The following is a 13,903-nucleotide window of genomic DNA, read 5'->3' as shown; positions in this document are numbered from 1 at the left end:
AGCTGCCCCTCATGAACAACCACCTCCTCAATCCTGCATCCTCTTCTCCACCAATTCTAATCTCCAAAATAACAGGAAACTCAGGCTAAACTAAAAACCTTGCCATTTCCATCCAGAGTTACAGAAAGGGCTCCAGCTGGATTTAGGAGACAAGAGGGGATGCTGTCATGTGTGTTTTTTAACTCTCAATAAATTCTTGACAATCACAGGTGACACCTTACTCACCTTCATCAGATCCCATGGATAAACTGAGTGCCAGATAACAGCTCATTAACTTAATCCAATTCTGTTCAAACAGATCAATACCTTGTGAAGAGAGATGTTATTCTAACCTCTTAACTAAGAAACACTAAAACACAACAGAGCAATACACAGCTACAAATAAATACTACAGGGATGTGCAGAAACTTTATGTTGTAGTGTGACCTGAAGTTACTTGCATGATGTACAGAATTCCTCTAAAAAAGGCAAAATCACAAACTCCCTGCCCAAAAACCAGCAGGATTGTGAAAATGTATAATTTTTCAAATCCCTGAGTTTCAGTCTAAACTAAAAATAAAATAAAATAATAATTTAGGACTTTAAGCACAGTCACCATAGTCCTGCTTGTGTCTTATTTAATTACACTGGTCTAAGTTTGATGAAATCAACAACTACATCACTTGAAGAAAGCTGGTAGAAGAACAGGACCACCACTGACTGAGTCCTCTGCAGGATACATCAGAGATATCCAGAAGAATAACTAGGTAAGTACCAGGGGTTTCTTGGGACAAGCTCCCTACACCCCTTGGGCTGGAATGCCTGCTACTCTTCACATTCAGGCAAAGACTGCCTGGCTCAGAGCCACCTTTGTGGAGAGTGCCTGCAGTTTATACGTTCATATTGTGCTACTTTGCTCTTCATATGACCTAGGTGGGTTTTCTAGCTTTAACACTGCAGTGTAACCCTCTGTGCTGCCAAGGGGAGTTTCCCAAAAACACTACCATCACTCCTTGTGGGTGCTCTTCTGTGGAAACGTTAATGGGTGTAGCAAAGAATGCAAAAATGCATGAGTTCCCTGCAGAGGATAGGATGTCCCTCCTCTTGTTCATGGGCTGAAGCCCATGATGACATGGCAGGACCTCTTTGATGCAGAAGACTGCATAGTTGAATGCCATTCTGCATGGAATATGCTGTCCATGGCCAGCAAGCCTGCTGACCAGTCCAACTACCTCAGATAACAAGACTGAGGGTAGAAACACCATCAATTAAAGTTATTTGAAACCTCTCCTGATTTATTAACTGTATTTAGGGATTAGGGGGAAGAGATGACAAGTGGAAGCACACTCATAGAAACTCACACCCACGTGTGCTGAGCAGCCAGAGTCCCATGAAGAGTATTTGAAACTGTCTTTTTCAGCTTATACACTCTTCTGCAGCCAAGTGTCAGAAGATCACTCACCTGAGCCACCAACCTGAACAGTGGGATAACATACTGCAGCCACCTCTCTCCTGGGAGAGGGCACAAGCTGCACAGGTGCCTTCATGTCAGCTCAGCTGCAGTCTTTCCCTTGGCTGGGACAGGGAGTAGCAGTTACAATGCCCACAAAGGCATCATGGTCCCAGCTACTCTGCCTGGAGTAAAATCTGCAGGCTGAATATTACTAAAACTGATCAGGCTAAAATTCACAGAAGTGGATAGTGACTTCTTGTGCTTTCTCTGAGAAACCTTAGGAGATCCTGTTTGAAATCACCTGCTGAAACTATGGTCTGCTTAAGGACTGCAGGCTGGAATCCCAAAACTAGAGATGGTCAGGTCTTGCTTGATGTTTGCTATGCCTTTTAAATCAGAAGCACTCCTCCAAGCTTTCCCCAAATCAGAATTCAGTGGTTTCCCTCCTCAGTAGCAATCAGACAGATCTGTGTTATGCGCACCTGATACTGCTGAGTATCACAGAGGGACCTGAAGAAACACAGCTTCAAAACCTAATGCTGTAAAATGTGTTTTGCCAGCCCTATCAATTCAGACATTGTGTTCACATGATTGAAGCCACACTTAAAATTCAGGAAGCTGCAAGTCAGAGCTTAACAATACTTTTTTCTTGCAGAGATGCATTTTCATGTCCTGGTCCTTCATTTTTTTTTGTTCATGGAAGACACAACAGATAGCACAAGTGGGTCCTTTTTCACTACAGCCTTACACTTGTACAAAATAAGTAACAGCTGCAGGGCCAGTGGGGTTAATAAGGTAGCTTCAGCTTTACCCTGCAACATCTTTCTTTTGTCTCCCATAAACATATCAAGAGACTCTTAACAGAAACTGGAGCTGCTAACAAAGAACAAACTTAACTTCAAATTTTAACAAGAAAAAGATGAAAATAATCAAACACAAAGCCAGAAGCATGTTGATTTTTCTCAGAGCATACTTAGGTGTTAGATTTTCTATTTCCTTCCTCCTGCACTCTACAGCTGAGGCTTCATGCTTGTGCACGGCTTTTATAATTCCTGTAGCAAATACATCTGTACAGCAATGGGCTTCTTGCCAATTAGCTTTTAACTCCAGCTGACATTTTCTGCACAGATTAGATACCAAACCTGTTTTGCAGAAGACACATCATCCTTCACATTGCATCACTGAATGAGCATCTGTTACTATAGCGCCTGGATGGTATTTCCTAGATGACCAGGGAACTGCCAAGTGAGCTCACCTACCAGGGCCATTCAATTTTCAGAATCCATTCTTCTAAAAGGCAGGAATCTGGCAAACAAAAAGAAATGCCAGCAGAGCTCAAAGCCTTCCTGTCACCTCAGGACCCAACCTTGTAAAACACCAATATTTCCTGTGAAAGGTTGAGTGCTCTCACATCTTGTTAAGCTTTTTCTGAAAGCTGGGAGAGCCTCAGCAGCCTGCAGAGCTGCTTTTCTTACAGAGATAAGGAGGACATCCACTGCTCATCTGCTCAGGCCTTTCTACTTCAGTTCAGAATTCTTTTTTCTTACATAAACTTTCTTTCACATTTTCTTTAATACACAATCTATTTTTTCCTTTGCACCAAGCTAAGTCCAGTAAAATCCCACTATCTACAATCTGTTACTTAGCTGTCTAGAGACTGCTCTCGGGACTGATCTTTCTTGTCTGCAGAGTGTAAAAATGGGAGAACCAAAGTTCTAACTGAACGAAGGTGCGAACATCTGAAAAAGCAGCAACAGCCTCAAAACTGTCAACAAAACAGATAATTCTCACACCAACTAGCTTCCCACGCGCAGCATGGGCCCTCCTCTCATGTACGGTGTGAGAGTCTATTTGCAGGACTACAGGGAATGCCCTAGTAGGTGAGAAAAAGTTCAATCCAAAGTTAGAGAGGGAAGAAGCTGCCTGGCTCTAAAGGAAAAAAGCTGCTACTCAGTTTACTGATAATCTGACACCACATCTGGGATCCATCTCACTCGCACTTCTCTTCAGGAAATAACTAGCCTAATACATGTTAGAATCACATTTGCTCTTTTCCACACCAATGTAACCCAGTTTTGGCACCTTGTTACTCTGAGTGAGCTTCATCTCACCTGACTTAAGACACGTGCAATGTAGAGTTACTCATCTTGGGCTCTCCTTGTAGTTAAAGGGAACAGAAAGAGGCACCTCCAGGGAGATTTATTCTGACCCATTTTTAATCTCTAAGATGAAATAAATCCTACCCACACCTACCATAGTGACCAGACCTCTGTTGCTTTAAATATTACTGTGAGTAATGAGTTCCAGTGTAGATTATCTATATTAAAAGAGATAAATCCCACTATATCAAACTGACAACCTGTCCAAATTTCCCTGCCTGTGTAGCAGCTATTTCCAAAACACCATCTCCTGGTTTTCCAAGTGAATTCATGCTTGGGTCCTAAAGGTATCAGTTTTAATAGTTTTATTTATAGCCTTATTAAATATTTTGCAGCAGTGGTGCTTTGCAACAAAGACCTTGGCAATCTGCAAAAGTCTGTTGATTATCTGCTCATCTCTCCTGGGTGTTACTTGAACTGGATGCTAAACCCTTCTGGGAAAAACTAAGAACAATCCTCCAAGAGTAGCAGTACAGAAGACTAGAAGTTAGATGCAAGCATATAGCAACCAATGGGAGAAAATGCAGTCTCAAGATAGTAAGACTCACACAGAACCATTTTAAAAACATCCTTTTCTAGCCACTGTGTCACATATTCAAATGCTCAAAGAAATCAACCTAAAAATGTCCCTACAAGAAAAGAAAATTAATAACAAACCCAGTATTAAGGTATTTGCCTCTAACCAGCTCTGAAGAGTAAGTCTCACCAGAAGTCGTGAATCATTTTTATGTGGCACTAGACACGCACTACTTGTTTTAGTGAGCCTGTTGCCTTCTCACCCAGCCAAGGATGATGGGTCTGGATTTCTCACTGCAGACTGCATATCATGTAAAAAAATTACAGCAAACTCCAACAACATTTAGAAGGAAATAAGAGTGTGAATCACATACAAAAGTTATAAAGTACTCACCAGATCGCCTGTCCCAGGTTTTTCCATAATAACTGGGGGGAGCAGTAACCCTGGAGGAGAAGTAGGGTCTGGGTTGAGTGCCCCGATGCCTCCTCCTATCAGGGAAACCACACCATTGCAATCCACTGAGCTGTTCCTTTTGCCCGTCTGGGTGTAGTTGGGAGTAGCAGGGTGAGAACTATGGCTCACTTGACTCTGAACGCTTGGACGCCTCCCAGATCTTGGAATTAAGAGAGAGCCCCGGTGGCTTTCATTTTCCCCAGCAGTGCTGATCTCATCATCGGCAAAATCTGTTTCGGAGCCAGTGTCTCTGCCACGGAGTCGGAAACTGAATACGCTTCCGTGGCTGGTTCTGCGCTTCACCAAGTTTGCATTGGGACCATAACTAATGCCAAGGAGAGTCTAGAAACCCCCAGAAAGGAAAAAGGGGAAAGAGAAACAACATTTTGCAACATGTTTTCAGGAGCGAGGAAGGTCTGGGGAGAGCAGCAAGTTCCATTTTAAATCAAGTGTGTCAGAGAAAGACTTAATTACACTTATTAAACCTTCACAAAGCTAAGAGGTTGAATTCCTAGCCACTAGGTATTTGTCTAATAATCGACAGTTAAAGATGTTCTGAAATGGGAATGGTCAAGGTGGCATTCACCTTGTAGCATGATAACTTCCTTAGCTTCTACTCCCCTCCCATCTGATAAGTGCCAAAGGACCTGGGAAGGCAGCACAAGGAGTGGAAGACAAGAGCATGGAAAGGGATCCAGCTCCAGTTTACTGCATTATCACACATCTTCACAACAGCTAGGGAAGGAATGTTGCAGTAGGAGAAGAGATAAAGAAATAGGGCAGGAAATGAACTGCAGGGAAAATGAGAAGAAGAGGGAAGAAGCAGCAGCAGAATACGACGGAAGAAGGTGATAAAGGAAAAGAAAATAAAACAAGAGCAAGAAGAGGGATATGGTTTATTAGTTTCTAAAATGATTATCCAAACGCACATAGCTGCTTTAACGGACAAGTAACCTCAGTAAACAGCAGTGTCCCTCACACTCAAATATTAGCCTTGACGATCCACTCTGACATCAGCTAGTGAGAGTGCACCCCTGACAGAGCATCAGCAAGATGTAGCCAAGGACTGAACACACCTAGACCCTGGCAGAGTAAAAAGGATGTTCAGAAAAAACACAAGGAGTTCAAGTCTATACCCTTCTCTTGTATCTGAAGAGGAAATTATTGGAGTAAGAGCATTTAGGCAGAATGTACTTTTGATTTTATGGCCCATGCAGAATTTTCAGCTTCTTCAGAACTTTCTCATGAGCGAAGTATATATGAAGAGAGGTTGGATCTCCACAGCATCCACAAGCCAGATAAACCAAATGAAGCCCGATTTCATTTTGCACTGTACCTTACACCACTGAGTTACATAACAATGCTATTTTGTGACACTGGTACAAGGAAAAGTACAAAAAAACAGGCCCCTTCTAACTAAAAACAACCCATTTGGATTGCTACCACATTTTAACAGGTCAAAAATCCATGCCTGGGTTTCCATGGCACAGTCATTGAGACTGATTTCTGATGGCAACACACTTCCAGCTGCTCAGATAGCATCTGAATGATGACTCAGCCATACTCCCTCCAACCATGCCAGACGCAGCCTTGCAGAGACGATTTACTATAAGCTTTGAAATGTGTCTCCCATATTTCTCATGCATATGACGTCCAGGGGCAAAAAGCGAAAACAAGAAGTCTTAGAAACAAACTGGCAATGCACTGCTCCAATCCACGGTCATTCTGGTACGTGGTGTCTTGAAACCCACCCAGAATGAAACTAAAGAGCAATTTTAGCTTTAACAAAGGTGTAATTTGTAATGCCACCCACTCAACCAATGAGACAACAACAAAAACTATTAGATTAAAAATGCATGTCATTTACAGAAATCCAGCTCTGTAAATTTTGAGAGCTGGGGAGTCATTAATTGGTCACATTTACTTACATCACTTACATGTCTTCTGTGAGTTTTTTTACGGTTGCCAAATATATCTAAATTCGCTGACAACAAAATATAAAAATACTTAGCCCATTACATGGCTATTCAAAAAAATCCAAAATAAACTGATTTAAACTCTGCCCTCAGTTAAGCAAAGACAATTATCTGAAGTTATTTGTGATATATACAGCATGTGCAAATTCATATTCATGCATGTCAGTTACATTTATATAAAACGCTGTTCAACAACAGTCTCACTCTATTTTTTTCCCTGCAATAGAAAGTAGAAACAAATGCCACAAAGTTTTGACTTGAAGGCAACTAGCAAAGGAATATAAAAATGTTAATAACATTTTTGAATAGCATTTTAAAAGCCCTTAGAGAAAAGCTTTCTCCTTTTCTTCTCCTCTCTTCTCTTTTTAAGCTTTACAGTTTTCTTTTAAGAATATTTTTCATATCTTTAATAGGGATAGGATAGGTATAATCAGATGAATGGAATTAAAGTAAGAAAATAAATCAGATTGTGGGTAATCTTGAAGCAAAAAAAAAAAAGGGGGGGGCAAAAAATCTAAACAAAATAGATTTGTAAGAATGTTTAATACACACTTTTAATTCACTTTGAAAATAAAGTGGTAATATGTTTCCTTCCACTGTTCTAACGCTGTCCGCAGGTCAGTCCCGATACTAAATTTCTGATTCTTCTCTACAAGTGAAAGTTTCAGCTTTAATTGCCTTTTCAGAACCTGGCCTGTTCAGAAAAGTGCAGTGTGGAATACGTGACATTTCAGACCATGGCTTACCATTCTCCTCTGACCATCGTCATAGTCACACTTAGGATTCCTTTGGTCTTCACAATACTCTTCTGCCCCCAAAGATTTCTTTTTCTTTCGTTTATTTCTTCTTTCCTTGGCATTTTTGGATGCTAAAGGTGACATTTCCAATGAACTAAGTGACATTGAATCAATTCCTTTAGCAGCTAGTGCCTAAGCCAGAAAATAGTAGAAGATGCAAAATTTGTTATTTAAGGATCTCAATTAGAACTAACACTCTGCTCAGCAATTATTTTAAAGTTTTAAGGTTGTACAGGACATAAATTAAAAATTTCAAGAGGTCATTAACCATAAAACTCTCTCACATGGCTGGAATTTTTCTTAAGCCATTTCTAACCTCTACAATTAGCCATAGGAAAATAAACAGTGTGACATGTTTTTAGTAGACACACACACATGCATGCCTGCCAACAAGATCCTACAATGGATCATTATGAATGTCTGCATAAAAAGATGTGATTTACGTGGAGATTGCACACAAGATCCCTCAATATTTCACAAGAGTAATAGCTGATGTGCACACGTGTCTCTGGAGTAACACTCCTGGCACCAGTCAAAAAAGTCTCAAGCTCAGAAATCTCAGATTAAGGTCTCCCTGGACTTCAACTCTTTGAACCAGGAGGGCTGGACAGCAGGGAAGCCAAGCTGACTGCCCTCCTATCACAGAGGGATGCTAGGAACAGCAAGCAATTCAGCTGGGACACTTTAATAAACACTTATCTCAAGCAGCAGTGCAGGCAGCTATGATCAGAGATGCAAAGAGAAAACCGCGGTCTTAACTGGTGATAAGGCAGACTTTGCTTCCCTGTGTGCTTTCGTGTTCGTTGGTTACCTGTTGGGATTGCTGCAGGAGCTGACTGGTTACAGGTCAACTGCTAGAAACCCAGCAGAAGCCAAGTACAAAAGCCTGAGCACACAAAGCCACAACCTTGGAAGCAAATCAGGAGCCAGGAGTAAGAACTGGTAAGTGCAGGGAAGAAGCTGCAGCCCATGACTATGCACTGTGTCCCTGTCCATGGTGCAGGCAGGAGGACAAGGGGGCTCTGACAACAAAGCATAAGGTCAGGTTTGGAGGTACTGAAATTTCAGCAGTAGCCACATCAGTGTTCTGGAAACATGACCATTTGCAGACCCCCCTGGCAAAATACATAAAGCAAGAGAATTATGGTGGGGATAGGGGAAGGCCTCTCCAGGTTTCCAAGAACAGGAAAAATGGATGAATCCCCTGTGGTATTGTCTGTAAGCCACTAAAATCGAACAGACAATCAGCTCTCCACAGCAAAATACTCCCTTCCTCCCACAGGCATCAGTCCAAGGAAAGTGAAGGCACTTAACAGCCGTGTAAAGAATCAATCATGTATTTCAAGAAGCAGTGGTAGCTCTATCAAGCTGAGAACGCATCAAAACTTAATTCCTGTGGGAAATATCTTTCATGAGCAAGCTGCTTAGAGCAGAGAGGAGGAGGACTCAGACACTGGTCCAGGCTGTTTGGTTTGGGGTTGTTGTTTTTTCCTGAGTCAATTGATTTAATTGCTATGCTGAAGTGCTTTCTCTTCATAAAGATTCAGCCAAGTCTTCTGTTGTTAAGTTCAGGTTTAGGAAAGTGTTAGACCAATTTTATAAATTGACTGATAGTCCCCAAGCAGGCCTATCAATTATATTTGCACTCTCTTTATACTGCACAGTGTAAAAGATGTTCTAACAAGTCTTGGCTTTCCTTTCTGATTGCATTTTATTGACCTAGAAAATATTGTAAGTTGTGCTACCAAGCATGCTGTACCCTTATTGCAAAACAAGCCAATTTACAGTTTCTTAGTGTTTTCTTGCCTGTTCTTTGGGTCAAATTGCTTCTGCCCTGTGTGTGTTTTTCAGCTATTAGACTAAATTGTTTCTCAGAGCATGGAGGCTATCCCCACATCCTGCTCATCTACCCTTTCTGGTTTGGTTCCTGTGGCTGGATCATGTCTTGCCCCCCAGGCACTGGAGCCATAACCCACTGTGGTAATTCCCAGGGGCAAGAAAGGCATGTGCGACCAGACATGTCTGGTAAGGATGGGTGGTGGCTGAAGGATGGGAGAAAAACTGAGTTCATGTGAGCCCTGAAATGAGAATTATGCAGGGTATAGGACTTGAGGCAATAACTTGGCAGTAGAGTGGGAAACTCAAAACCAAGATATTGATAACGGCTTGAAGTTAAAGATTAAAACTAAGGAGCTCTGACCAGGGCAAGACACCTGAGAAAGACACCTGAAAGCTACACGGTGCAGCCACCCAATTCATTGTTTTAAGCTTCTTCTTCCAGATGCCTAATCTGAGATGCTGGTAGTTTATTCACAGAATTACTGGGCTTCACTGCTGAACATGATGGACCCCAATTGCTCTACTCCGAAGTTTCCTTTCCATAAGATTAGGATAATTCTCCAGGAGTATTACAAGTACAAAAGAGTATTTTTGAAGCACACAGTCTGAGCAGTGACAAGAGGCACTGAAAAACATCTCAGGATGTTAGTCATTTCTTCTTTGAAGCAGACTTTGAATGCCTGGATCAGGAAGTCTGCTCAAGCTGACCTAATGCTACAGAACAAATTATGAGAAAATGAAGAGCTACCTTTAAGTCATGTACTTTTTGCCCACCCTTTGCACTGAACAGGGCATGGGAAAAATGAGACACGGCTGACTGAAGGAAAGACAAAGTTATAAAGCATACAGACAAATGGAAATAATTCAGGTTTTCACGAGCAAATTTAATTTTGACACGTTCTGATTTTCAGGGCTTAATGTTCCTTTTTTTGTGTACATGCAAGCTTAACAGAAATCAAAGCCTTCAAAGGAGATTCTTAAACAGCTTTAATTATAGCTGGGACTGTTATTAGGAAGAGCACAGCTGGAGTCAAAACACACAAAAATTTGTATAAAATAGGTACAAGTTGGAGCTCAGTTTGCTCCCTTAGGTTATGGCAGAAAGTTACTCTGTTCAAAGTGCCTGTACAGGGACTAAATTGCATTTACCTATTACTTAAACCATCAAAGAGGATCTTTAAGAGGACTTAAATGATGTATAAGCCTCCACTAGCACTTTGTCAAGGGTGAATTGCATTTTCTGTTTTCTATCCAAGGATTTCTATCCAAGGATTTAAATGGGCTTTGGATTAGGCCCTGAAGCCTAAGTACCCAAAAGAAAATAATGTGTATTAGTTTATATTGTGTATTAAGGGTTTATTTATCTGAACTACAGTGTTATGTGTTATTTAAGACTAATTTTCTTATTGTCTTCTTGTTCACAGAACCTAAAATGTTCTGTTCAGCTGTTTAATAAGAGCTTTCTACCCCACACAAACCACATGCAAATTAACTAGTGTTATTAAGGCTATATGGCTACATCTACCATTTGGCCTCCCTGTTCTGTTTAAACTTACAACACAGCATTAAATCCATATCCTGCGCATAATTTGCAAAGTTAATGTCAAGATCTGACTGTTTACTTGTTCAGGAACGATGCTGTATGTACTTCAGACAGGTTATCCTACATCTTTATCTTCATTATTGGACAGTTGGATATTCATGGCAGTTTGAATGAGACAGTGAGGAAATGAGCATGAGCTGAAGTGGCGATTGAAGAAGGTTCAGCTGGGGCTGTGGCTGAGCTACTAAAATAGCTGGTTTGTGCTCTCAAACACAGATGTAGTTATACAATCATTAAAATGTCTTGCATGCCAACCAACATAAATTCCTCTGCTGGCATATATGGTACAGTTAAACCACTACAGCTCTGGATATGTAAACCCTAGATGTCCCCAGTCCTAGCAGGAAGGGCCTTTCCTTTATCAAGGATTGTAATAACTCTGTCCAGGACAATAAACACTAAGCTGCTTTGAAACAAACTCTTACTTTGGTTATCACATTAATGTAAAATAGAATGTGAATCTCAAGGTACCATCTGTTCAAGTTACCCAAGGCTAATCGTGCCACATAGTTTACTGACCTCCTGCTCTTTCTTTAACATCTCCATGGCTTCCCGAAACTTTCTTTCCTTCTCCTCTGTTTCAGCAATAGTGGCTTGGTTCTGCTCTTCATATGCCATGGCCACAACAGCCAAAATTAGGTTGACCAGGTAAAATGAGCCCAGAAAGATGACCAGCATAAAAAAAAGCATGTAGATCTTCCCAGCAGATCTGAGAGTCTGTAAGCACAGAAGTAAAATTGCTAATACTTGTTTAAAATGTGGTGCTTTTTTTTTTTCCCTGTTTTTTTGTCCTGTTTTGGGTTTGTTTTTTTTTAAGGAAAAAAAGATTTTATAATTTATTAAAAAAAAAAACAACCTTAGATTTACAATATAATATAATTCAGCCATTGTTAATAGCCTGAACAGAATCCTTTTGATGACAAATGACAACCACACAGAAGGAAATAATCTCACCACTACATTTTTATATCTTAGCCAAAAATTATGTGCCTTGCAGTAAAATTAATTTCTAAAGAAGAATTATTTCCTCCTTCACCAAATATCTCTACTGTTTCTCTTTCAGAATAGATAATATTGCAATCAGTTGCAGTCAAAGCTTCCCACACACAACTCCATCTACTCTGTCCAGTGCATGGAAACTTTCCAAGTGGAATTCAAATTGTATCCCTCTAGATGTCCACTGTCTAGGTCCTTTACAGTCAGTGGGGAGAAAAAATTACTTTTAGGATGCAACTCATCTGAACCTCATCTATTATTTAGGCATCTGCCTCAGCCTAAGAAGAACCCAACCTTGAGTGCTGTTGTCTGTATTGCCTGGTTCTTCACCGGATTTATAGGTATAACTGGAGTCTAGGGTAACAAGCTGAGCCATATGTCCCATAGTCAATGAGTTGATGCTAGTGACAGAAACCACTGTGTGATAGTATAAGGTCAAATAATAAAAGGGAATAATCACACTTATTTGCTATGACAGTTTCAGTCTTCCAGACCTGTATATGCAGCTCTGTGACAAGTAAATGAATATAGTTGTTTAAAGAACCTTCAATTTCATTGTTTTATATTTTTCTGAAATTGTATAACTGGCTGCATGTGAAGCTGAAATCCCCAATACCTTCAAAGATATCTACCTCAGTGCCTTCAGAGTATTAACTCTCAGCACTATCTCTCTTGATCTCCTTAGGAGCATGTTTCGATTTTGGCAGTTTTGAGATTCAGAAATAAATCTTCAGAGGCTTTATGCACAGACTATGCCATTCAGTAGGAAACTATCATATGCAGTTCTTCAGAGTTCACATGCATTTCAGGAAATGCATGCTAAAATGAGCATTTACTAGCACACCACCTTGTACACATGATTCTTAAGTTGACTCTCACTCCATTTGTGCCTCTGGCTGTTGGGTGTCCATGCTGAAAATCTTGCAGCAGGGAGAACTAACATGAACCATGTAGTCTTGCCATTTGCTGACTGTGTTCATTACCATGCCTTGCAAAAACAGATATGCCAAGTACACAGGTGCTTCTCTAGTCCTTTTTTGAGCTGGACTCAAAAGATTAGTACAACAGCCACTATAAAAATCATTATGCGGTGTTGTGGTGATCTTTCTTAAGTGATAAACTTCATTTAGATTCAGGTGAATTACCTATTAAAAGGGTCTTTCAATACCAATTCTCTCCCCCTTCCCCAAACACCCAGCCTAATGTTGTCTCGTATCATCACTCCTAAGAAATTAATTGTAACAATTTGTGGTCCTTCTCCAGAACACACAGTTTACCTGTAATAAACAACAATTCTTTCCTATCTTTAATTATTGGATATATGACTGTAACAAGATGTTGTGTTTATTTTATATTTTTAACAGTAAAGAAACCATTGTCATACCTGTTGATAAAGACGCTCCCAATAATCTTGAGTCATAAGACGGAACAAAGAGAGAAAGGCCCAACCAAAAGTATCAAAGCTTGTGTAACCATGGTCAGGATTTTCCCCGGCCTTCAGACATATATATCCCTCAGGACACGTGCTGCAAAACATGAAAGACAATATGTTAAATGCATCATTTACAGCTTCAGCATGGAGAAACTGACTTTCAGGAGAAAATTCTATGATTCTATAGTGAATGCTCTTTGTCAAAAGCACAGATCCTCAAACTTATCTATCGTCAAGAAATTCCTTCACTGGATAAAACCATAGATGCAACCATAGACCAGAATTAGGTGACTAAGCAGGATTTTAGTGCTTAAATATGATTTCTCTTTGTACTTATTCCTAATTAACAATCATAAACTTTATGTCTCCTGTTACAGTTGTGGTAAATACTGGGTCAGTGAACCTCCATTTCTGGTTACATAGTCTGACACTGGCTGGATGACATCAGCATGTGCCATCCCAATTGCTTACTCTGCCTGACTTTGCACTCATTCACTGTAAGGACTAAATCTTTAATCTAAGAAACTCAGCCTTTGTTCCACTTACCACCATAATCTGGAGTCATGAGATTTTCTCTGTTTCTACCAGGAAAATGTTTTCCTTGTGTGTCTTGCAGATCCATATATCACATGGTTTACAGACAGCATGAATTTCATACTTGCATTAAGCTTTGAGTCTCTTTACAAGTAATTTTCTAGC

General features: G+C 40.4%; 1 protein-coding gene across 2 annotated transcripts in view; it reads right to left on the bottom strand.

Moving 5' to 3' along the window:
- The window catches only part of LOC101874699 (sodium channel protein type 5 subunit alpha-like), a 168,495-nt gene that overhangs the window by 102,269 nt on the left and 52,323 nt on the right, over nt 1–13,903 (bottom strand). For both annotated transcript variants that reach the window (XM_005150025.3, XM_031049886.2), the window contains exons 8-11: nt 13,157–13,298; nt 11,296–11,493; nt 7,284–7,466; nt 4,502–4,903 (exon numbers count right to left, since the gene is read on the bottom strand). In XM_005150025.3, coding sequence (XP_005150082.2) covers nt 4,502–4,903; nt 7,284–7,466; nt 11,296–11,493; nt 13,157–13,298 — 925 coding nt within the window. The remainder of the gene's footprint in view (nt 1–4,501; nt 4,904–7,283; nt 7,467–11,295; nt 11,494–13,156; nt 13,299–13,903) is intronic.

Source organism: Melopsittacus undulatus, chromosome 1, assembly GCF_012275295.1.
Source record: "Melopsittacus undulatus isolate bMelUnd1 chromosome 1, bMelUnd1.mat.Z, whole genome shotgun sequence".
NCBI classification, from domain to species: domain Eukaryota; kingdom Metazoa; phylum Chordata; class Aves; order Psittaciformes; family Psittaculidae; genus Melopsittacus; species Melopsittacus undulatus.
The sequence above is the reverse complement of the archived record's forward strand: the minus strand, read 5'-3'. Positions and strand labels throughout refer to the sequence as shown.